Genomic DNA, 26,992 nt, shown 5'->3' with positions numbered 1-26,992 from the left:
CTCCTAAGCTAGAACGCCCGCAGCGCAGACGGCAGCCACCTCCTTACCTAGAGGACTACGCTGCCAGTCTACTACCTAGCTTTATACAGACGTTAAATGCGGAAAAAGCGGATAGTAAAAGCATGTCAAACCCTACCGACCAGGCGACCTTGCCAGTAGAGACCCTAGTGGGTTCTAACGTAACTGACCAAGCTCACGGGGGGGACCAGGAGGGACATGACATGACTATACCCCCCGACGACGTCAACGGGACGGTCCCTGGAGAGCTCCAGGATAAAGAAAGCGCTCCAGGGACGGAACCCGACCCACTACCAGAAGAGAAGCGCACCCAGGAGATAGACCTCCTCGGAGCGCGCCAGGAGAACGGATCTCCAACGAGCACTGTCAGAAGCCGATCACCTCCATCAGTGTCTTCCCCCAGCGAGGCGGACAAGATGCTGGCGCAGGCATTCATCGCCACCCTGGCAGCCTCCACTGAACGCGATCGACTCCAAGCACAGACGCTTAGCGAGCGCGAACATTCTTCCATGGAACAAGAGCGCCTCCGGGCGCAACAGCTAAGTGAGCGCGAACACTCTACCATGGAAAGAGAACGCCTGCAGGCTCAACAACTGAGTGAGCGCGAACAATCTGCAGACCAAAGAGAGCGCCTTCACGCGCAACTCCTAGCGCAAGCCCTTAGTGAACGCGAACACTCTGCGACCCAGCGAGAGCGCTTCCAGGCGCAGCAAAGGAGTGAAGACGACCGCATACGCCTGGAGACCAGACGCCTCCAGACGGAAGAGAATATTGAAAGAGACCGCGCCGATGCCCAGCGCGCCGCCGCCGATGCACAGCGCGACGCCGCCAATGCACAGCGCGACGCAGCCCAAGCCCAGCACGAAGCAGAGCGCGACCTCGCTCACATCAAGCGCGAAGCCGAGCGCGACCGACTACAAGCGCAGATAATGGAGCAACTGATTGCCAGGGCGACTCCCCCTTTCTCCGCACGGAGCTCCAGGGCATCGTCAAGACAAGGGTCTAGGGCACCTTCCCCTACCCGACCAAGCGACCCGGAGCCCGGCCAACAGAAAGAGCCTATACACGTCTCCGAACCCCCTCCCCGACCGGTCCATGCGAGACCCAGCAACCGGGAAGAACCGGCCTATGCCGCCGAGAGACAGAATAGACGACTGCAAGATCTAGAAGACCTAGCAGAGGAAGAGGAAGAGGAAGAGGAAGAGGAAGAAAGTCAAGCCCACCAGCAGCATCGTACTCCACAGGACCAGGAGGTCCAGTACAGCCCAGACTTTACCCCCGAGGCCCTGCATTACAGACCCCCGACTCAACTCAAGGGTGAGTTTGACGCACCGCCAGCCCCGAGGAACAGCACCTGGGTACCCGGGCTTTGGTACCCACCAAGTACCAGCCCACGACGACACGTACGGGGAGACTCGCCCAGGAGGCCTCTCCCCCAACGCTCACCGATGTGCCAGCCATCCATGACATTGTACCTTGGCACACCGACGTTCCCGGATTTCACACACGAGGACAGAGCACAGTACACGGAACTACGAATGTGCTTAGAGACTATGATGTCCGATGTCCCCGATGAGACGTACAAATATGCTATCCTCCTCAAGCACCTGAAGGTGCCCAGAGCGCATAATATAGCGCTGGCATATTCCAACTCAAGTACCCCATACACCGCGGCTCTAGTAGCCCTCGACCAACGTTATGGACGCATATGGGACTACGTGATACAAGAGATAAGGAATATTGACCGTCTTCCCCCAGCCACAGACAATCGCTCATTGGATGACCTCTCTATCAAGGTACAATCCCTGGTAGGGATGCTGGGGGCACAAAAGGAAAAGGGTAGGCACGAACTGTACGCTAACTCTAATGTTGAAAGGATATTAGAGAAGCTTCCTCCCGCCCGACAAGAGCGCTTCAGGCGGCAAAGAGACCACCGTGATCCCAACGGTCCCGAGCCATCCCTCCTAGACCTGGCCGACTTCCTCGCGAGAGAAGTCAGCAGCCTACGACTGGATACGTTTGTGCGGAGTGGACCAAGCCCCAGAGAGGGACCTCGGAGATCCAACGATAACCGCAGGCTGGTGACCGTCATGCACCAAGCCGAATCAGTACCGCGTAACAAGAACCACAGCACCCCCTCGACGAAAGAGAAGTGGAAGATTGTATGCCAGTACTGCGAGAAAGAACATTGGCTGTCACACTGTGACACGTTCAAGAAGATGACCGCCGACGAGGTGAGTCAATGGATAAAGTCCAACCGCCGCTGTTACCGCTGTGCGCGCAGCCATATGGCAGCCGAGTGCCGCTTGAAGAAGAGGTGTAGTCGGTGTGTCGGAGCCCACTTGGACGTCTTGCATGACAGTAACAGGAAGAAACCCGCACCCTCAAGCAGCACCAGAGTAAGCGTCATGTATATTGACCCCGCCAGCAGCGGGGGCTCCCGGGTGCTCTTGAAGGTGGTCCGAGTGACATTAAGCTACGAGGACAAGGTCATGGACACTTACGCCGTCCTTGACGACGGGTCAGAAAAGACTCTCCTCCTCGCATCCGCTGCGGCCCAGCTGGGTCTGCGGGGGAGCGAAGAAACGATGACGATTCGTACTATAAGAAGAGACCTGAAGACGATAAAGGGTGAGCACGTCTCCTTCACTATCGCAGCAAGCGGGCAGCCAGAGAGGCGGTATAGGATCACTAACGCTTTCACCAGCCAAGACATAGGCCTGTCGTGGTACACCTACCCCATCGCCAAGCTGATGGACAAATACGTGCACCTGCGTCAACTACCTATACCGCTCATCGACGGCGCCACCCCGACCCTGCTCATAGGATCCGACCACGCACACCTCATCGTCCCGACGGACCGGGTCCACATTGGGCCCAGAGGCTGTCCAGCAGCAGTCGAGACCCGCCTAGGATGGACACTACAAGGCCCCCTCTCCAGGTCTCCCAACCGAACAGCAGCCACTCGCTGCCTCCACTCCAGAGTGACAGAAGAAGACACCACCCTCTTACAGCACGTCGAGAGGCTATGGACACTAGAGACAATGCCCTTTAAGAACGAAAAGAAACACATTCGTTCCAAGGAAGACATTTATGCCATAGCCCTCCTCGAGCAGGGGACAAAGAGAGTCAAAGTCAATGGAGTGATGAGATATGCAACTCCACTCCTGAGGCGAGAGGGTATGCCTACCTTCCACGCCTCAAAAGAAGCGACGGAGCGATATCTACTGAACACCGAGCGGCGCCTAGCCAGAGACCCCGCTCAAGCCACTGTGTACCGCGCTGAGATTGATAAGCTAATCACAGCGGGACACATAAAGAGAATTGACATTCAAGAGGCCGATCAGACGACCGAATCATGGTACGTGCCCCACCACAAGGTCCACCACAACGGCAAGGATCGTATTGTGTTTAACTGCAGCTACCAGATCGGATCACAAAATCTGAATAAAGAGCTCTTGCCCGGCCCAACACTCGGCCCCTCTCTACTAGGCGTGTTGCTACGTTTCCGCCAGAACAAGGTGGCCATCAGCGGCGACATCAAAGGGATGTTCCTGCAGGTGCGACTAGTGGAAGAGGACAAGCCCCTGCTGCGGTTCTTATGGAGAGAGAGGATCGGGGATGAGCAACCATCCATCTATCAATGGGAAGTCCTCCCTTTCGGAACCACATGCAGCCCATGCTGTGCTACGTTCGCACTGCAAAAACATGTCGCAGAGGACCCAGCAGCTGACAAGGAGGTCCGACAAATTGTAGAAAAGAGTTTCTACGTGGACAACTGTCTGCAAAGCGTCTCGACGCCAGAAGAGGCCGAGGCCCTCCTACTCAAGCTCCGCGCCTCCCTGATCAAAGGCGGCTTTGATCTCCGGCAGTGGGCCAGCAGCGACCCTCAAGTACTGCGCAGCCTCTCCCCAGAGGACAAGGCAGCAAGCAGCGAGACCTGGATGGCGACCATCCCAGGTGAAGCCCAAGAAATGACATTAGGACTAGTCTGGCGCTTCAAAACAGACTCGCTCCATTATAGACACACACCCCTGACCAAGGAGCAGGGAAGGTCGATTTCACTACCGACCACAAGACGGAGTGTATACAGAACACTCGCCAGACAATATGACCCGTTGGGATGTATTCTACCTTACACCACCAGGGCAAAGATGATTGTACGAGAGCTGTGGGACAAGCACCAGGGCTGGGACGACCCCATACCCGACCACCTTGCTTCCACATGGAGAGAGTGGGAAACAGAACTCAGCTCGCTTCCAGGTGTCAACATACGCCGCAGCTACTTCCCACCCACAGTGCGGCTGGAGACGTGTCAGATGGACCTGCACGTCTTCAGCGACGCCTACGAAGTAGCCTACGGTTCGGTGGCCTACTTGCGGGCCCGAGAGGAGGGAGGAGAAATACATACCGCCTTCATCCTGGCTCGCTCAAGAATAGCCCCCCGCAAGCAACAATCGATCCCGCGTCTAGAGCTCTGCGCAGCCCTAGTAGGAGCGCAACTCGCCACGTTAATCCAACGTGAACTCACCATCCCGGTGCAAAGAACAATCCTGTGGTCAGACTCCATGACCGTACTCACATGGATCCAGTCCGATTCGTGTAGATACAAGGTCTTCGTGGGAGTCAGAATCACAGAGATCCAAGATCTAACAGAATCAGCATGCTGGAGGTACGTGGACACAAAACAGAACCCAGCAGACGGCATCACACGGGGAATGTCCCTGGATGACCTCACACGTCACAATCTCTATAGTGACGGTCCCGAGTTCCTCAAGCTCCCGGAAGAAGAGTGGCCTACACCCACCCCACGGGAGGCTAGTCAAGAGGAGGCAGAGATGAAGAAATCTATGTTCTGTGGGTTGACGCACACACCAGTCCCCACAGACCCCAACATAGACGACTGCCCCACCCTTGAGAGTGCGCAGTTAAAGACATTCCTGTGGCACCACCCTGAGGTTCCCTCCACTACTGACATTAATGCAGCTAACTACGAAGAAGCAGAACTCCTTCTGCTACAGCGAGCCCAAAGAGACTCGTTCCCTGATGAGCTAGACTGTCTGCAGGGATCAAAGCCAGTCCCGTCAGACAGCAGACTGCTCCACTTGGCCCCTGAGTGCGACGCCCATAATCTCATCAGAGTGGGTGGTCGTCTGAGAAGGGCCCCAGACTTAACGGATGGCGTCAAGTTCCCGATAGTTCTCAACAGCCGACACAAGGTCACAGAGCTCATCATAAAGAAATACGACGAGGACGTGCACCACGCCGGGGCAGAGAGAGTCTTCGCTGAGATCAGACGTCGCTATTGGATACTGCAAGGAAGAGAAGCAGTACGACGCTTCCAGCGGACCTGTCTAGACTGTCGCAAGTGGCGAGCACAGCCCAGTATACCCCGGATGGCTGACCTACCCCCCTGTCGCCTCCGACTCGGCGACAAGCCCTTTCACTCCACCGGTATGGACTGCTTCGGCCCGCTGTATGTGAAGAAAGGAAGAGGGACGGAGAAGCGGTGGGGTATTGTATTCAAATGCATGACCACCCGAGCGATACACATAGAACTCCTTCCAACCATGAGTACGGACTCATTCCTTATGGCCTTCCGGAGATTCACAGCGCGGAAAGGAAAACCGTCTATATTATTGTCTGATCACGGGACAAACATCAAAGGCGGAGAAAGAGAGCTGAGAGAGAGCTTCCAAGCTATGGGCCCAGAACTTAAGACCCACCTCGCTCCCTCTCAGATTGATTTCCAGTTTAACCCCCCGAATGCCCCTCACTTCGGGGGAACTTGGGAACGAGAAGTACGTTCAATAAAGACAGCCCTGTACGCCGTGCTTGGGGCCCAGACCGTGGCGGAAGAAGTCCTCACGACAGTCCTCACGGAGATCGAGGGAGTATTGAACTCAAAGCCCCTCGGTTACGTCTCAAGTGATGTAGCAGATGTCGACCCAGTCACCCCCAACACTCTCTTGATGGGGCGGCTGGACCCCGCGCTCCCACAGACAGTGTACAGACCTGAGGAAGCGAACGGCCGAAGAATGTGGAGGTACAGTCAAGTATTGGCTGACAAGTTTTGGAACAGTTTCCTCCTCCACTATCTACCGTCTCTACAGACCCGCCAGAAATGGGTAAAGGAAAGAGACAATTTGACGGAGGGCACAGTCGTCATGATTATCGACCAGTCACTACCCCGAGCTATGTGGCCGGCCGGCCGCGTAAGCAAAGTGATCACTGGTGCCGACGGAAAGGTCAGAGCTGCAGAAGTGCTCGTCCAGGGACGGACATACACCCGACCCGTGGCGAGGCTGATAGAGTTGCCAAGGCTCCCCGACTCTCTTAATGACGACCATGACCCCCTGACTTTGTGAATTGCCCTACTCCTCACAACGGACATTGAGTAGTGGACAAGGCGGTTAATCTGTCTCTGCTTATCTAATTAGGTGCGGACTAATTAGGAGGCGGCTGTTACAAAGGGTCAGATTAAACCGAATATATATATTTATTACTTGAGATATATTGTATAATGTTTGTATATCGTCTGATATCCCTTGTATATTCTTTGTACATATACACGGAATATCCCTTTACCTAGGTACAGGCCAGACCATAATATTCGTTCTCCTATTGGACAGCGACCCCCTAGGCGCCACGGCCATACCCCCAATGTCTAGTTCAAAGTCACCGCTAAGACATGTCTCAACATGCCCAGGTTTGCGCAGTAATACGAGACAGAAATGAGGTTGGCACTAGATTATTCATCTTACATATAAATACGTTGCAGGTGGATACAGCAGTTATGTTACCCCAACAAGTTGAAGCCTTCACCACGATACAACGTGCTGTGAAGTGGGCCCGTTTTGCCCTAAAATAGAGCCTTGAGACCGCGTGCGAATTGATAGCTAAAGTGTCAGAGTTTAACGCTGTATCGTTGAGTTCGACTTATTCTATTATAAAGTAATAGTCTATTATGTATAGTGTATCGTGCGGCTACCGTTCTACAGTGACCAGCACTACCACCGTTTCATCGTACCGAGCTAGTGCGCTTATCCAGGCTGGGCGGCCTAACCTTGTGCCGCCATCCGAGGAGCCCTAGACCAGAACCGTGTGGATATGTACACTGGATAACCTACACCGACGAATGCAGAGCCCTTTTCGGCTGGATTATATTGCTTTGGTACTGTGGCTGCTGGAGCAGAGAACCGTCTACCCCCACTACCGTGTGGGATTTACCCTGTGAGGAGCCCCGTCGAGCCCGCCTCTAGGACCCGGAGGCTGGCTAGCTTTCATCCATGCTGCAGTGCATACCGGAGTATAGCTGTTGCTTTGTCTAAGGACCAAGGGATTATTGCACCGTCTCCTGTACCTGGAGTCTCTTTATTCCTCGTTGATCCAGACTTTTGCTCCCGACAATTCCTCTCCCCTGCTGGCTTACAACCGGAGGGAACCCCCTTAGTATCTCCAGCTGACCTACGAGTGTGCCTTATATAATTCTTATGCTACAGGTGGTATTAATTATCCCCATCGTAATATGCTCATGGACTTACGCTCTTGACCTATTCATGCACATTCTTCGCCATACAAGCGCGACCCTAATTCTCAATACTGTAATCTAATATTGCTGCTCTTCTAATAAATATTCCAAACAGGACTTTCTTTGTTAAGCCGTGTTATTGTGTGGGTGTTCATCATATATACCTGTGTACTGTATGGCCAGTAATTAAAGTACATAACTCAGTAGTGGTTTAATGATACCATACTCTCAATACAGTCAGGGAATTGTACCCCTCAGTTACAGTAAGTGAAGAACATGCATCATGGCCGTATCATAATATTATAGTAGCACACTTGAAATACAGTAAGTGAAGAACATGCATCATGGCTGTATCATAATATTATAGTAGCACACTTGAAATACAGTAAGTGAAGAACATGCATCATGGCCGTATCATAATATTATAGTAGCACACTTGAAATACAGTAAGTGAAGAACATGCATCATGGCTGTATCATAATATTATAGTAGCACACTTGAAATACAGTAAGTGAAGAACATGCATCATGGCCGTATCATAATATTATAGTAGCACACTTGAAATACAGTAAGTGAAGAACATGCATCATGGCCGTATCATAATATTATAGCAGCACACTTGAAATACAGTATGTGAAGAACATGCATCATGGCCGTATCATAATATTATAGCAGCACACTTGAAATACAGTAAGTGAAAACACACGCGTCATGGCCATATCATAATATTATAGCAGCACACTTGAAATACAGTAAGTGAAAACACACGCGTCATGGCTGTATCATAATATTATAGCAGCACACTTGAAATACAGTAAGTGAAAACACACGCGTCATGGCCGTATCATAATATTATAGCAGCACACTTGAAATACAGTAAGTGAAAACACACGCGTCATGGCCATATCATAATATTATAGTAGCACACTTGAAATACAGTAAGTGAAAACACACGCGTCATGGCCGTATCATAATATTATAGCAGCACACTTGAAATACAGTAACGTTAAGTGAAGAACATGTGTCATGTCCGTATCATCCTCTTGGAGCGTTGGGTCCCCACTTTCTTACAATGCACCTTGTGCGCAGTTTTGGGCAGAACTCGACAATGATGTTCTTGTCATCTTTGGTCTTGACAAAATCAAAGTGATGGAATAACACAATCGTTTTTTTTTGATGGGGTAACTTTAATATTATTAGTACTGAAATTACACTACTCGTTACTGGGTAAAGGTAACATGCCAACAGTGTGCAAATCACACCCAAACGATCTGGATGGATAGATAGCACCGGGTATGAGGAAACATCCGTTTTTAATTTTGGAGGAACTGCCCCTTTAATCTTAAATCCTTACTTCACTTGTCAAAGACTGATACTTCTGTCTCATTTCAACACTTACTTTACTCATCAAAGACTGATACTTCTGTCTCATTTCAACCCTTACTTCACTCGTCAAAGACTGATACTTCTGTCTCATTTCAACCCTTGCAGCGCTGCCGTATCCATGGAGCTACACTGTCGATTTCGAGGTGAACGTTTCAAGCGCAGAAGCAATAGAGCGGCTCAGGGCGTCTCTGAACGCCAGTCTCCCCATACAACTGGACAACACCACCCAGGTCTCTGAGGCCTACATCACCACTGGTGAGTCACAACACCACCCAGGTCGCTGAGGCCTACATCACCACCGGTGAGGCCATGATCCTGTGGCAGTAGGCTACAGTACAACGAAAAAAGAGGTTTGACATCCAAGCAGAGTGCCAATGTAGCCGTGAAGTGCAATAATAATATACATATGTACAGATATTGCAGTTTTAATCGCCTATCAATCTTGTTAACAGTAGTAACAACAACCTCTCTTCTCAGCGCGCTCGCAGAGTGACGGTGGCTTCCAGTGCCGATGATAACAGTAGTAGTAACAACAACCTCTCTTCTCAGCGTGCTCGCAGAGTGACTGTGGCAGCTTCCAGTGCCGATGATAACAGTAGTAGTAACAACAACCTCTCTTCTCAGCGTGCTCGCAGAGTGACGGTGGCTTCCAGTACCGATGATAACAGTAGTAGTAACAACAACCTCTCTTCTCAGCGTGCTCGCAGAGTGACTGTGGCAGCTTCCAGTGCCGATGATAACAGTAGTAGTAACAACCTCTCTTCTCAGCGTGCTCGCAGAGTGACGGTGGCAGCTTCCAGTGCCGATGATAACAGTAGTAGTAACAACCTCTCTTCTCAGCGCGCTCGCAGAGTGACGGTGGCAGCTTCCAGTGCCGATGATAACAGTAGTAACAACAACCTCTCTTCTCAGCGTGCTCACAGAGTGACGGTGGCTTCCAGTGCCGATGATAACAGTAGTAACAACAACCTCTCTTCTCAGCGTGCTCGCAGAGTGACGGTGGCAGCTTCCAGTGCCGATGATAACAGTAGTAACAACAACCTCTCTTCTCAGCGTGCTCGCAGAGTGACGGTGGCTTCCAGTGCCGATGATAACAGTAGTAACAACAGCCTCTCTTCTCAGCGTGCTCGCAGAGTGACGGTGGCAGCTTCCAGTGCCGATGATAACAGTAGTAACAACAACCTCTCTTCTCAGCGTGCTCGCAGAGTGACGGTGGCTTCCAGTGCCGATGATAACAGTAGTAACAACAGCCTCTCTTCTCAGCGTGCTCGCAGAGTGACGGTGGCAGCTTCCAGTGCCGATGATAACAGTAGTAGTAACAACCTCTCTTCTCAGCGCGCTCGCAGAGTGACGGCAGCTTCCAGTGCCGATGATAACAGTAGTAACAACAACCTCTCTTCTCAGCGCGCTCGCAGAGTGACGGCAGCTTCCAGTGCCGATGATAACAGTAGTAGTAACAACCTCTCTTCTCAGCGTGCTCGCAGAGTGACGGTGGCTTCCAGTGCCGATGATAACAGTAGTAGTAACAACCTCTCTTCTCAGCGTGCTCGCAGAGTGACGGTGGCAGCTTCCAGTGCCGATGATAACAGTAGTAACAACAGCCTCTCTTCTCAGCGTGCTCGCAGAGTGACGGTGGCAGCTTCCAGTGCCGATGATAACAGTAGTAACAACAGCCTCTCTTCTCAGCGTGCTCACAGAGTGACGGTGGCTTCCAGTGCCGATGCGAGGAGCACTTCGCCTGGTCGTACAGCAGATGCGTGACGTACGGAGCCTGTGATAACATCACCGCTGGCATCTGTAGATGCATCAACGCTGTTCCAAGTGATGGGCAGTACTGCCAGCCAATATCAAGTAATAACCTATGATTGGAATATATCAATTCACACACACACATACTGTACACACACACACACACACACACACACACGCACACACACACACACACACACACACACACACACACACACACACCTTTTTCTTGAGACATTTAGAATCTAAAGTGCCCAGGGAGCAACGAGTGAAACCACTGATACTACCTCAGCTAACGTTACATACATTACTACTGATTACTGTTGCTACCTCAGCTAACGTTACATATACATTACTACTGATTACTGTTGCTACCTCAGCTAACGTTACATACATTACCACTGATTACTGTTGCTACCTCAGCTAACGTTACATACATTACTACTGATTACTGTTGCTACCTCAGCTAACGTTACATACATTACTACTGATTACTGTTGCTACCTCAGCTAACGTTACATACATTACTACTGATTACTGTTGCTACCTCAGCTAACGTTACATACATTACTACTGATTACTGTTGCTACCTCAGCTAACGTTACATGAGTTACATACATTACTACTGATTACTGTCGCTACCTCAGCTAACGTTACATATACATTACTACTGATTACTGTTGCTACCTCAGCTAACGTTACATACATTACTACTGATTACTGTTGCTACCTCAGCTAACGTTACATACATTACTACTGATTACTGTTGCTACCTCAGCTAACGTTACATACATTACTACTGATTACTGTTGCTATCTCAGCTAACGTTACATACATTACCACTGATTACTGTTGCTACCTCAGCTAACGTTACATACATTACTACTGATTACTGTTGCTACCTCAGCTAACGTTACATATACATTACTACTGATTACTGTTGCTACCTCAGCTAACGTTACATAAGTTACATACATTACTACTGATTACTGTTGCTACCTCAGCTAACGTTACATACATTACTACTGATTACTGTTGCTACCTCAGCTAACGTTACATACATTACTACTGATTACTGTTGCTACCTCAGCTAACGTTACATACATTACTACTGATTACTGTTGCTACCTCAGCTAACGTTACACGTTACTACTGATTACTGTTGCTACCTCAGCTAACGTTACATACATTACTACGGATTACTGTTGCTACCTCAGCTAACGTTACATAAGTTACATACATTACTACTGATTACTGTTGCTACCTCAGCTAACGTTACACGTTACTACTGATTACTGTTGCTACCTCAGCTAACGTTACATACATTACTACTGATTACTGTTGCTACCTCAGCTAACGTTACATACATTACTACTGATTACTGTTGCTACCACAGCTAACGTTACATAAGTTACATACATTACTACTGATTACTGTTGCTACCTCAGCTAACGTTACATACATTACTACTGATTACTGTTGCTACCTCAGCTAACGTTACATACATTACCACTGATTACTGTTGCTACCTCAGCTAACATTACATAAGTTACATAAGTTATAAGTTCTTCTTTTGATTTTTATTGGCGGTTGGCACATCATTTTTGGTGCATTACCGCCACCTCCTATAGCTTGACACGGTCTTAACGTTGCAATACCGCTATCTTCTGGACCCCTTTACCTCCTACAATGTCCATTCTGCGTTCACCATCCTGCGTCTCTACTTTCCGTAGCTCCATTTCTGCAGACCCCTCTCTGATTGGTTGAGCCCATTTCTGCAGACCCCTCTCTGATTGGTTGAGCGAAGCCCCTCTCTGATTGGTTTAGCTCGTCACGCGGCAAAAGGCGGACGTAATGTTATCATATCAAGAAGATAAAAGGAAATTTACTACCAGATTCGCGTATAACATTATTTCGCGTGACTTCGCGGTTTATTCATAACGTTATGCACATTTCACAACACAGCCAGCTGTTAGAAACTGTACATTGTAACGTTATATAACATAACGTTATGTTATTTCGCGGTTTATTCACATAACATTATTTCACGTGACAAGTTCAACACAACCCAGCTGTCAGAAACTGTACATTGAGGGGGTTTGAATCACTGTTTAGTGTTTACACTCCCCACTTACTGTAACTGTACCATGTTCTACATATAACCTCATCTCATGCACCTTGTTGTGTATCCTGTTTCTTTTTCCTCATTATTATATTCAGAGTTAATTATATTGTTTACACTGTCTTTCTTCTATTATAACCCTGCCCATTTGATGTTCCCAAATCATATTCAGAAAGTATCACAGAGACTTCTATTGACCAAGGAATTAGTTATTATTAGTAAGACACAACATTTCCGTAGCAATCCGAAGTGACATTGACCACCAGACTCTTTCTCTTAAGGCATTAACTGGGTTAATTAATATAAATGTTATATTGTAACTGTCTAGTTACACATTGGTTCCGAAACATGTATGTTCCAGGCTGCAATTAAAACTTTGAATCTGAGAGAGCTCTGGTCAGCGAAGCCGGCGATGCAAGCGATTATTATTGGTTTTTAATGACAAACCAATTACATAATCCAACATATGTGTAAAGGCACACACAACATATTCCAGTTAACGGTATATTTTTTTAATGATTCGTTATGGCGTAATCAATACTTCCATGCGTATAAATTGCATTCGCGACCTCCATGTTTTGGGGGTATTCATCAGAAAACTCGGATCCGGGATTCGGCTCCCATCCGTCGGGCAAGAACTGTGGGTTTTCAGCCTCTCTCTCTGGAGCTTAACGGAGTTTCGATTCCTTGTCGCGGCTCATGTGCATGCGCGCGCTCGGCCAATCAGAGAGGGATCTGCAGAAATGGGCTCAACCAATCAGAGAGGGGTCTGCAGAAATGGAGCTACGGAAAGTAGAGACGCATCCTGGAGTGCAGCTAACGCTGCTTCCTCCTGACTGAAGGCGTGTTCGAGATGGGATAGGCGGACGCAGATCTGCGCAGGTTTTACTACGGCCTCGCCAAGCGCGTTGCATGATGGTTAGAATGTTGTCCGACTTGCTCTGAAAATCTGACGAGACGAGGAGCGGAACTCTCGCGGGAGCGAGCCACGCACAGCCTTCAGAGCGAGGCGCCACAGTACCTCTCACCCGGCTGCTCCCGGCTGGGAAGCGACTTGCTACGGTCGCGCAAAGCGCCTATTGGCTCAGAAAAGTTGTCAGTCACCAGCCACGTGACAGCCAGGGAGTTATGAGACGTTTGATTGATTGATTGATTGAAAACTTTATTATGTTATGCGTTATCATCATATCATCATGATAAACTTCAAGCTGTCAGACACACACACACACACACACACACACACACGCGTCGTCTGTTTTGCCTCAATACTGTATAATTCTGTTTTGCCTCAATATACACAGTATACATATATATATTGATGCAAAACAGAATTATTCAGCAGTGTGTTGTGTGTGCGTGCGGCCGCGCAACAAGATGGTATACATTATGGTATATGAATAGTATATTCCACTATAGCAGTATATGGTGTGCTGTACATTTGAATCTGATCTAATTTTGCACACGGCCATCGCATTATAATGAGCTCAGAGCTGGACAGGTGTGTAATGTGTGTGTGGTGACGTGAAAGCGTATCTGCCATGCGAGACTAGGCGAGAGGCTCTCGTGAAATCGGAAGTGTCCGCCTTTTTAACTCCTCCCCCGGCTTCACTCGGCTACTCTCGTCTACTTTCGAGGCGAACCGAAATCCATCTCGAACACGCCTCCCATTCAAGACTGACCTCCCTGGGCCAAAGCAGCACCCTTGTATCCAATAGCCCCTCCCACTAGGCTTTAAACAGGATGTACATATTATTATTATTATTATTAACACATTAAACCAATTCCTACACACAAAATATATATCCTCCACTATATCACATACTTTCCAACTGTTTTAATTACAGATAACCAAGTAAACAGTACAATACAATAATATCGCTCACGTGACGATGGCCTTGCGCCAACCCCTCCCATTTAACCGGGCGGACATACCAAAACAAGCCGCATTTCTCTGAGACGCTCTCTGATTGGCACTGACTGACGCTCTCTGATTGGCCACTGACGCGTTTGGCCAATCCGTGACGAGCTGTGTCTTTGCCCATTTCCGCGTCAATGCTGAAAACTACCTGGTGTTCTATCGCCCTGCTCTAAGACAAACTCTAACCTTAACCAACTTCGAAGAGTGCCTACGCTTAACCAGTGTAGAAACAGGCGTCGGCCAATCAGAGAGCGTCTCCGAGAAATGCGGCTTGTTTTGGTAATCACGCAGCGGACACGTGCGCCTCCGCTTGGCCACTAGGAGTGCAGAGCGAAAATAAATGTGATGTGATGAAGAATGATTAATGTCTTGCTGTATGAACGTCATTCTGCTATAACAACGGAAACGGAATGAAATGATTGTGCGCATTCGGACATTCGGATATCATAAGAAAGCTGACAGGAGGGAATGTTTGGTGTTTGACATGTCGTCAGCTTGTGACTGCAACTTGTTCCTGTTTGCGGACGACTCAGCCCTGCTGGTCTCTGACAAGAACAAGTTACAGGTTGAAAAAACCCTCAGCTCGGAACTAGGCAGAATCTGCATATGGCTCGCTGATAACAAACTATCATTACACATGGGCAAAACAGAGTCCATTCTCTTCGGTTCAAATAACAAACTCAGCAAGACCGACGGCTTCTCAGTTACAGTGGGTGACAATATTGTCACAAGGAAAGATGAAATTACCTACCTGGGTTCCATCCTAGAGGCTAATCTCTCCTGTGACAAAATGGCATCCAATGTAATAAAAAAAGTCAACCAACGAACTCGATTCTTGTACCGGATCTCCTCTCTGGTAAACAAGAATACCCTGAAGACTCTGGCAGGAGCACTCATTCAGGGGTACTACGACTATTGTAACTGAGGGGTACAATTCCCTGACTGTATTACTAGATATGATACTTACTACCACTACCTTTGTACTTAATATTCGGCCACCCAGTACTCGGCATAAATATATTATGATGAACACTGTCACGTAGATGAAACGGATCCAACACAAATGTACGAATTAGAAATAGGTCTTTATTTCTACACAGCGATGGTGTGTAGAGCAAGCACTTAATCAAATCAATCACATTTATGAATGGGAATTAGTATGCACTTTTATGGCAAGAGTATTCGTTGGTATATCAATAGAGAATGTCCAATCTCTGAAGGCGCAGGTGGTACATATACGACCTGGAATAGTTAAGGAATAACAGCAATGATACTTTAATGATTATAGACTGGATACACTCGGGGGGGTTAATCCGGTCGCTTGTAAGCCGACAGGAGTAGGAAGGGGGGGGGGGGGTAGAGTCCGGCTGCCTCATCCGGCCAAGGGTATCCCAGGTGAACCCACTGTAGTGCCGTTCAATGCGCCGGCGATCCTTGGACCACAGATGAAAGCAGGTGGACTCTCTGTGAGCCGGCTCTCTCCGGTCCACGGGGGAGAGACGTGAAGCGACCTCGTCTTGCAGAGCGTCTCCTCACCTTGCGTCCTCTCCAGGGGGGGGGGGTTCCAACACACGGCAGTGTCGGGGGTCTTTATCCATGGAATAATCAACGTATACAAAGCATAATCCGTGCCTGGGAAGGCGGGCTGTCGTCGGTAGAATAATCCGGTATACAGGTCCACTCGCTCGTCGGCTCTGGGGCTCCTCGGGTGCAATCTCACATCCTGGATAAGCAGCCAGTTCTCTGCCCGAAACGATGGGGTGCTGACTACGGTAGTATTCTCACCGCACGAAGCACTATATATTAACAGACTATTATTAGCTTAATAGACTACGTCCAACTCGACGATATAGTGCCAAATATGACTATTCAAATATTAATATACACGATGTCTCAATACCGATGGTAGGCCGAACTTGGCCTTACTCCCACACGTGGCGTCGCGGGGAGGCTTTACGTCTGTCACTCTATTGGAGGGTAAGAAACTGGACTGAAAAGGAAGTTCTACTTTAATAGCGCAGTATATATACGCACTATGAACAAATAGTACCATTAGTGGTGCGGTAGACATATTCCTACGCGGAACTAGGACTTGTCCATACATGTTGAGCGGTACGATTGAACTTGGTCTGAGGGGTATGGCGACCTGGCACCAAGGTCTCGACCAATAGTAGAATGGAGACTATTATGGGATGTTCAGTAGGCTAGAATGGATATTCAATGCATATTGTACAAGGAATATACAAGTGATATCAGGGAATATTAGAGAATATACAAATACAATTAAATATATATATATAAATAAATATATATATTTGGTTTAATCTGGCCCTTCACAACAGCCACCCCCTGATTGGTCCCAGACCTAATCAGTTAAGCAGAGACAGATTAATCGCGTTGTCTATTTACACATAAGGGTTTGCTGTAGGGGTCAGTCAACTTCACAAAGTCATAGGGTTATAGGGTCATGGTCATCATCGATTGTGTCTGGGAGTCGGGGCAGTTCTATGAGCCTCGCCACGGGACGGGTGTAAGTGCGACCCTGGACAAGCACTTCAGCTGCTCGGACCTTGCCGTCGGCACCGGTGATCACTTTGCTTACGCGGCCGGCCGGCCACATAGCTCTGGGCAGTGATTGATCAATAATCATGACGACTGTTCCTTCTGTCAAATTGTCTCTCTCCTTTACCCACTTCTGGCGGGTCTGTAGAGACGGTAGGTAGTGCAGTAGGAAACTGCTCCAAAACTTGTCGGCTAATACTTGGCTGTACCTCCACATTCGTCGGCCGTTCGCTTCTTCAGGCCGGTACATTGTCTGGGGTAATGCAGGATCTAGCCGCCCCATCAGGAGTGTGTTGGGGTCTGCGGAGATAACAGTGCTCAATCCACAGAACACAGGCTTCTTATTCTCAGCCTCCTCCTGACTGGCTTCCCTCGGGATAGGCGTGGGCCACTCTCCTTCCGGGAGCTTTAGGAATGCTGGGCCGTCACTGTAGACATTGCGACGGGTGAGGTCATCTAGGGGCATTCCCCGGGTGATGACGTCAGCTGGGTTCTGTTTTGTATCAACGTAGCGCCACTCTGTTTCTCCGGTTAACTCTTCGGTTAAGTCTTGAATCTCGGTGACTCTGACTCCCACGAAGACTTTGTACTTGCATGAGTCCGATTTGATCCAGGCGAGTACTGTCGTGGAATCTGACCACAGGATTGTTCTAGACACCGGTATGGTGAGCTCACGTTGGATGAGCGTGGCTAGGTGCGCTCCGGCTAGGGCTGCGCAGAGCTCTAGACGTGGGATAGATTGTTGCTTGCGTGGGGCTATTCTCGAGCGGGCGAGGACAAATGCTGTGTAGATCTCTCCCCCCTTTTCTTGGGCCCGCAAGTAGGCTACTGATCCGTATGCGACCTCTGAGGCGTCACTGAAGACGTGTAAGTCCATTTTACATGTCTCTGGCCTCACCGTGGGTGGGAAGTAGCTTCGGCGCATATTAATGCCTGGGAGTGAGTGGAGCTCCATCTCCCACTCTCTCCAGGTGGATGCAAGGTGTGCGGGAATGGGGTCGTCCCAGCCCTGGTCCTTGTCCCACAATGCTCGTACAATCATTTTTGCCCTGGTGGTGTACGGTAGAATACATCCTAGCGGGTCATATTGTCGGGCGAGTGTTGTGTACACACTCCGTCTGGTGGTCGGCGCCGCCGCCGGCCTTCCCTGGTCCGTAGTCAGGGGCTTGTGTCTGTAGTGAAGCGAATCTGTTTTGAATCGCCACACCAATCCCAGGGTCATCTCCTGGGCTTTTCCCGGGATTGTAGCCATCCAGGTCTCGCTGCTGGCTGCCTTGTCCTCGGAGGAGAGGCTGCGCAGTACTTGCGGATCGCTGCTGGCCCACTGCCTGAGATCAAAGCCGCCTTTGATCAATGAGGCGCGGAGTTTAATCAGGAGAGCCTCGGCTTCTTCCTGGGTTGAAAGGCTTTGTAGACAGTTGTCTACGTAGAAGCTGTTCTTTACGCTGTGTCGGACCTCTTCGTCCGCTGCTGGGTCCTCTGCTACATGTTTCTGTAGTGCAAATGTAGCACAGCAGGGGCTGCACGTCGTTCCGAAGGGGAGGACTTCCCATTGGTAGATGGCTGGGTGCTCATCTCCTGGCTTCTCTCTCCATAGGAACCGTAACAGGGGCTTGTCCTCCTCTACTAATCTCACCTGCAGGAACATTCCTTTAATGTCCCCGCTGATGGCCACCTTTTCCTGGCGGAAGCGGAGTAGAACGCCGAGTAGGGAGGGGCCGAGTGTGGGACCGGGCAGTAACTCTTTATTCAGATTTTGGGATCCGATCTGGTAGCTGCAGTTAAATACTATGCGGTCTTTACCGTTGTGATGGACCTTGTGGTGAGGCACGTACCACGATTCAGTGGTCTGGTCAGCCTCTTTAATGTCCATCTTTGTGACGTGTCCCGCTGTGATGAGCTTCTCAATCTCAGCGCGGTATACACTCTCTTGGGCGGGGTTCTTGGCTAAGCGCCGCTCCGTGTTCAGCAGGTACCGTTCTGTGGCGTCTGTCTTGGCGTGGAAAGTAGGCATTCCTTCTCGCCGCAGGAGTGGCGTGGCGTATCTCAACACGCCGTTGACCGGGACTCTCTTGGTCCCTGTCTCGAGGAGGTGAATGGCGTAGATGTCATCTTTAGAGCGAATGTCTTTCTTTCCGTTCTTAAAGGGCATTTGTTCCAAGGTCCATAGCCGCTCTACGTGTTGCAGGAGTGCGGTTTCTCCCTCCGTGACTCGGGAGTGGAGACATCTAGTGGCTGTACTTCGGTTGAGAGATTTGGCGAGCGGGCCTTGGAGAGTCCATCCCAAACGGGTCTCGACTGCTGCAGGACAGCCTCGGGGTCCGGTATGAACCCGGTCTATCGGGACAATGAGGTCTGCATGGTCGGAGCCTATCAACAGGGTCGGCATAGCATTGTCTATGAGCGGGATCGGTAACTTGCGCAGATGTGCATATTTCTCCATCAGCTTGGCGACGGGGTATGTGTACCGCGACAGTCCTATTTCTTGGCTGGTGAAAGCGTCTGTAATCTGGTACCGTCGCTCAGGCTGGCCGCTTGCTGCGATAGAGAATGAGACATTCTCGCCCTTTATCGTCTTCAAATCTCGTCTTATTGTCCGAATTGTCATTTGGGTTTCGCTTCCCCGCAGCCCTAGCTGGGCCGCAGCGGAGGCGAGCAGAAGGGTCTTCTCTGACCCGTCATCGAGGACGGCGTAAGTGTCCAGGACTTTATTCTGGTAGCTTAGTGTCACACGCACTACTTTTAGGAGTACTCGGGCTCCACTGCTGCTGGCGGGATCGATGTACATGACGCTCGCTTTGCTGCTGGATGGTGCGGGTGAAGGGCGCCGTCTGTTACTGTCGTGAAGTATGTCCAGATGGGCTCCATCGCACTTGGTGCACCTTTTCTTTAAGCGGCATTCGGCTGCCATGTGTGAGCGCGCACAGCGAAAACAGCGCTTGTTGGACTTTATCCATTGACTTGCTTCCTCCGCGTTCAGCTTGGGGAAGGAGTCACATTGCGCTAGCCAGTGTTCTTTCTCACAGTATGGGCACACTATCTTCCACTTCTCCGTTCTGGAGGGGGTACTGTGGCTCCTGCTGCTCGGTACTGACTCCGATTGGTGCATCACAGTCACCGATCTTCTTCCATCATTTAGTCGTCTGGTTCCTTCTCTGGAGCCAGGGGTGCTCCGTCCGAATGTATCTAGCCGTAGGCTGCTGACTTCTCTCGCCAGGAAGTCTGCTAGATCGAGGAGGTTCGGTTCGGGGCCATTCGGGTCTCGGTGGTCTCTCTGCCGCCTAAAACGCTCCTGTCGAGCGGGCGGCAGCTTCTCCAAGATCCTTTCCACATTTGAGTTGGCGTAAAGTTCATGCCTCCCCTTCTCTCTCTGCGCTCCCAACATCCCTACCAGGGACTGCACTCTGATGGACAGGTCGTCCAGTGCTCGATTGTCTATTGCTGGGGGTAAGCGGTCGATGTGTCGGATCTCCTGGATCACGTAATCCCATATGCGCCCATACCTCTGGTCCAATGCTACCGGCGCTGCTGTGTATGGGGTGGTGGAAGTCGCGTAGGCGAGCGCTATATTATGTGCGCGGGGTACCTTTAAGTGCTTCAGTAGGATGGCGTATTTATGGCGTTCATCCAATACATCCACCAACATGGTCTCCAGACACATGCGGAGTTCTGTATACTGGGCCCGGTTCTCTTGGGTGAAGTCGGGTACCATAGGCGTGCCAATGTATGACGCTGACTGTGGATACATCGGCGAGCGTTGGGGGAGAGGCCTCCTAGGCGAGTCTCCTCCCGCTCCTTGGTATGGGCTGGTACCGGCAGTGTACCATGGCCCGCTTGTCCAGGTGCTGTTCCTCGGTGCGGGTCGTGCGTCGTGCTCACCCGTGTATAGAGTCGGGGGTCTGTAGCGCAGCTCCGCGGGAGTATAGCCTGGGCTGTACCAGACCTCCTGGTCCGGTAGAGTACTGTGCTGTCGTCGGGCGTGGTTCTCCTCCTCTTCCTCTTCGTCTTCAGTTAGGTCATCCAGTGCTTGTAGTCTCTGGTTTAGCCTCTCCACAGGATATGCTGCTCCTTCCCGGTTGCTAGGTCTCGCTTGGACCGGTGGGGGGAGGTGGTCTGTGGGGGGTATAGACCTCGTCTGTTGGTCAAGTTCAGGGTTGTTTACTCGGCTAGGGGATGCCGCCCTGGAGGTGTGTCTAGACGAGTTCCTGGAGCCTCTGGCGGAGGGAGAGGGTGTTGTCCGTCTGATCAGCTGTTCTATTAGTTGCGCTTGCTGTCTGTCGCGCTCTGCGTCCCGTAGAGCACCAGCAGCTGCTCGCTGGCTGTCTGCTCGGTCTCGGGCCACATTCTCTTCCCTCTGAATGCGTCTTATTTCTAGACGTATATGCTCTTCTTCGCTCCGCGGCTGGATCTGCAGTCGGTCGCGTTCAGCAGCGGCGTTCAGGCTGATGAGGAAGGCCTGCTGTAGGGTCCTCTCTGCCTCGCTGGGAGAAGGCGGTTGTATAGGGGAGCCTTCCCTCGGGGTACTCCTTGCGGAGCCTTGGAGCTCTATCTCCACGGTGCTCTCCCCGTCTTCTTCCGTGCCGAGTTCTCTCTCGGTAGCGTTGTATTCCTCCCGGGACTCATCGGGGACTACTTCTTCAGTACTGGCGGGGTGTGAAGTCATGTCTGGTTCCCACTGGTCCCCACCGTGAACTTGGTCAGTTACATTAGAACCCGTAGGGGCCTCTATGGTCGGGGTAGTCTGGGCGTTGGGGTTAGACATACTTTTACTTTCTAGTTTTACCGCGTTTACTGTTAGTAGAAGACTAGGTTGTTGACTGACAGCGTAAGCCTCTAAGTACTGAGGGAGCCGTCGTTCGCGCTGCGGGCGTTGGTTAGGAGGATCGTTTCGTGGAGTGTTCATCATAGGCCATTTCAATATTAATAACACTATATTAATATTACACTAATTACCATCCGGCTCGAAGGACCAATTGTAACTGAGGGGTACAATTCCCTGACTGTATTACTAGATATGATACTTACTACCACTACCTTTGTACTTAATATTCGGCCACCCAGTACTCGGCATAAATATATTATGATGAACACTGTCACGTAGATGAAACGGATCCAACACAAATGTACGAATTAGAAATAGGTCTTTATTTCTACACAGCGATGGTGTGTAGAGCAAGCACTTAATCAAATCAATCACATTTATGAATGGGAATTAGTATGCACTTTTATGGCAAGAGTATTCGTTGGTATATCAATAGAGAATGTCCAATCTCTGAAGGCGCAGGTGGTACATATACGACCTGGAATAGTTAAGGAATAACAGCAATGATACTTTAATGATTATAGACTGGATACACTCGGGGGGGTTAATCCGGTCGCTTGTAAGCCGACAGGAGTAGGAAGGGGGGGGGGGGTAGAGTCCGGCTGCCTCATCCGGCCAAGGGTATCCCAGGTGAACCCACTGTAGTGCCGTTCAATGCGCCGGCGATCCTTGGACCACAGATGAAAGCAGGTGGACTCTCTGTGAGCCGGCTCTCTCCGGTCCACGGGGGAGAGACGTGAAGCGACCTCGTCTTGCAGAGCGTCTCCTCACCTTGCGTCCTCTCCAGGGGGGGGGGTTCCAACACACGGCAGTGTCGGGGGTCTTTATCCATGGAATAATCAACGTATACAAAGCATAATCCGTGCCTGGGAAGGCGGGCTGTCGTCGGTAGAATAATCCGGTATACAGGTCCACTCGCTCGTCGGCTCTGGTGCTCCTCGGTGCAATCTCACATGGGGTCGATCATCCTGGATAAGCAGCCAGTTCTCTGCCCGAAACGATGGGGTGCTGACTACGGTAGTATTCTCACCGCACGAAGCACTATATATTAACAGACTATTATTAGCTTAATAGACTACGTCCAACTCGACGATATAGTGCCAAATATGACTATTCAAATATTAATATACACGATGTCTCAATACCGATGGTAGGCCGAACTTGGCCTTACTCCCACACGTGGCGTCGCGGGGAGGCTTTACGTCTGTCACTCTATTGGAGGGTAAGAAACTGGACTGAAAAGGAAGTTCTACTTTAATAGCGCAGTATATATACGCACTATGAACAAATAGTACCATTAGTGGTGCGGTAGACATATTCCTACGCGGAACTAGGACTTGTCCATACATGTTGAGCGGTACGATTGAACTTGGTCTGAGGGGTATGGCGACCTGGCACCAAGGTCTCGACCAATAGTAGAATGGAGACTATTATGGGATGTTCAGTAGGCTAGAATGGATATTCAATGCATATTGTACAAGGAATATACAAGTGATATCAGGGAATATTAGAGAATATACAAATACAATTAAATATATATATATAAATAAATATATATATTTGGTTTAATCTGGCCCTTCACAACAACTATGCTTGCACCTCATGGTACCAAAGCACCTCAAAGGCGCTAAAAACAAAATTACAAACATCTCAAAACAAACTGGTCAGACTACAGCTTGACCTTACTCCTAGAACCCACCTCACCCCTGCCCACTTTGACAACCTAGGATGGCTTAGAGTAGACGACAGAGTACAGCAACTTGCAATGGGCCTGGTCTACAAGATACACTACACGACCAAGGTACCCATGTACATGTCAAAATACTTCCCAAAGGTCAGTGAATACCACGATCACAACACCAGAGGGAGCTCCACAAATCATGTTAAACCCAGATTCGGCTCAAATAAGGGACTAAACACGTTTCGCAATTATGCCACATCAATGTGGAACGCCCTACCCAAAGCTGTAAAGGAATGTGGATCACTACCCACTTTCAAAACCTCTCTCAAGGGACACCTACGGGAGACTGCAATTCAACACTGGCCCCTGTAAATATCCTAACCCAACCCCCTCCAATGTACAGTCATTTACCTAGTATGGTTTTGTCAATAGTCCAATGTACAATTTTGTTTGTTTGTACAGTGTCTCCCCCCCCCCCCTCAATGTACAGTTTTGCTTGTTTATACAGTGTGCCCCCCCCCCCCCCCCCCAACCACCTCCAATGTAGATTACCCAGTATGGTTGTCAATATCCCAGTGTACCCAACCCCCCCCCCACCCAACCTCCTCCAATGTACAGTTTCTACGTCAAATGTATATACTCCCTTTTCCTGACTCCTTCTGTATCACAAACAGTACTGTATTTGCAAATCTGGTATGTCATAAATGTATAGATGTAGCAGTACTGACTATCTGTATGTCATGTATGTCATATATGTCCTGATTAATTGAAAATGGGGGACCCTGATGTAAACAAGACGAAAGTCTTTCTCTGGTCTGCATCCCCTTAACAATTGTGTGTATTGAGCTGTACTGTATTGTACCCATTCTGCAATCTGTTAATAAAGTTTTCAATCAATCAATCAATCAATCATGTGCGTGTGTGTCAGTGCGTGTGTGTGTGTGTGTGTGTGTGTGTGTGTGTGTGTGTGTGTGTGTGTGTGTGTGTGTGTGTGTGTGCGCGTTGCTCCGCGGCATATGGCGTGTGTGTGTGTTTCCATGTGCGCTGTCCACATGAAACGCACCACATTATACGGTTATATCTATTATATGGAAAGACAGACAATGAGTGTGTGTGTATGTACAGTAAATGCGCACTGCCGGCAGTCAGTGACGGAGCCGCACCGTCACATAGAGTTGTACCCTTCCTGCTGACTTGTACAAAAGTTGTAAGTCGCTTTGGATAAAAGCGTCAGCTAAATGACTAAATGTAAATGTGACGATTTCTCTTCAGATACAGTAACTCAGATTTGTAAATCCCTCCCCTCCCTTGGTTGATTTGATTGCTCTGTCAACAAGTAGGTGACATTGACCGTGGCTAAGGTTTAAACTTTTTCAACTGAGAGTGCCCAAAAAAGTAGGGCCGTACCGAATGTATGAAGTTTTCTAATGAAGCTTCGAAGGTCTGTCGTCATATTTTTGTATTTTAATCATTAAACAATATATATATATTAAATCCTCAAACAAAATCCTCAATTTGAATAAAGTGACTAATCTGATCAAATTAGTCTTATTTTTTTATTAAATCAACTTTCTTTAATAATAATAATAATAATAATAATCTTCATTTATATAGCACCTTTCATACACGTGCAGCTCAAAGTGCTTAACAGAGACACGTCTTCTTTAAACAAGTCAAGAAAAAGAAAAAACATAGTGAATGAATGAATGAATGAATGAATGAAAACTTTATTTAACAGATTGCAGAATGGGTACAATACAGTACGGCTCAATACACACAATTGTTAAGGGGAGGCAGACCTGAAAAAGACGTTTGTCTTGTTTCCATCAGGGTCCCCCATTTTCATTTCATATAGACATTTATGACATACACAACATACATGACATTTATGGCATAGGGACATATAGGTATTTAGTACTGATACATTTGTGACATAAACGGTATTCAAATATACAGTACTGTTACCCCTAGATCCTGACAGAGTATATACATATGATGGGGAGGGGACTGTACATTTGGAGGGGGTGGGTGGGCGGGAGAGAAATATCCATACGGCGGGGAGGGAATATATACATGCGGTGGGGAGGAGACGGTCTATTAGGAGGTGGTGGGGGTTTTGGGCATTTACGGTGGCCAGTTTCGAATTGCAGCCTCCCGTAGGTGCTCTTTAAGAGCAGTTTTGAATGTGGGTAGGGATTCACATTCCTTTACAGCTTTGGGTAGGGCGTTCCACATTGATGTGGCATAATTGCGAAATGTGTTTAGTCCCTTGTTTGAGCCGAATCTGTGTTTAACATGATTTGTTGAGCTTCCTCTGGTGTAGTGGTTGTGACCTTTGGGAAGTATTTTGACATGTACATGGGTACCTTAGTCGTATAGTGTATCTTGTAGACCAGGCCCATTGCAAGTTGCTGTACTCTGTCGTCTACTCTAAGCCATCCTAGGTTGTCAAAGTGGGCAGGGGTGAGGTGGGTTCTGGGGGTAAGTTTCAAGTTTCTTTAATAGTTGTCATACAGAAGTACAGAATACTTTCATACAAAATGCTTCTTACTGTTACGCTCCAGAGACTGTGCTAGACAAGATAGTATCAAATAACATAGTATAGCATGTAAATTAGAAGTAGAAAATGAGGTCACAGTGTTCAGTATAGACATATGTACAATGTTCGATGCAGAATAGACGTAACTGAGTTACCATATAATATACAATACTATGCAGTGTACTAATGTACAATACTATATAGTGCAAAGCAGAAATGGGATGAGGTACAATTTAGGTACAATTTACAGTAAGGTGTACGAGTTGTAGTGCAATCCTTCATCAATAAATATAAAGTGTGGGGAGTGGGTGCTACATTGTGTTTGTTTAAAGTGAGTGTGTGCTATAAAGTGTGTGGAGTGGGTGCTACAGTGTGTTTGTTTAAAGTGAGTGTGTGCGTGTGGATGTGTGTGCTATGTGCGTTTGATGGTTGTTGTTGTGTAGTGTTCATTGTTCGTTGAGCAGCCTGATGGCCTGGGGATAGAAGCTTCTTCTGAGTCTTTCTGTGCTCGCCTTGAGACTCCGGTATCGCTTGCCTGACCGCAGCAGTTCAAAGAGGCAGTTGTTCGGGTGACTGGAGTCTTTAATGATTCTCTTAGCCTTGCCCCTGCACCGCTTGTTGTAAATGTTCTGGAGGGTGGGGAGCCCCCCTCCAATTGTGCGTT

The 26,992-nt window shown here is 49.0% G+C and overlaps 1 protein-coding gene across 1 annotated transcript in view; it reads left to right on the top strand.

The window, feature by feature from the left end:
• Positions 1-26,992, top strand: part of LOC311228181 (uncharacterized protein) — a gene marked incomplete at its 3' end in the record, with an annotated part of 120,858 nt that overhangs the window by 35,472 nt on the left and 58,394 nt on the right. The window contains exons 4-5 of the mRNA XM_084314093.1: positions 9,041-9,190; positions 10,622-10,786. Of these exons, the coding sequence (XP_084170219.1) occupies positions 9,041-9,190; positions 10,622-10,786 (315 nt within the window). The remainder of the gene's footprint in view (positions 1-9,040; positions 9,191-10,621; positions 10,787-26,992) is intronic.

Source organism: Notolepis coatsorum (assembly GCF_963971535.1).
Source record: "Notolepis coatsorum genome assembly, chromosome: 5".
Lineage (NCBI taxonomy): Eukaryota > Metazoa > Chordata > Actinopteri > Aulopiformes > Paralepididae > Notolepis > Notolepis coatsorum.
Note: the sequence above shows the minus strand (reverse complement) of the source record. Positions and strands in the feature narration are given on the sequence as shown.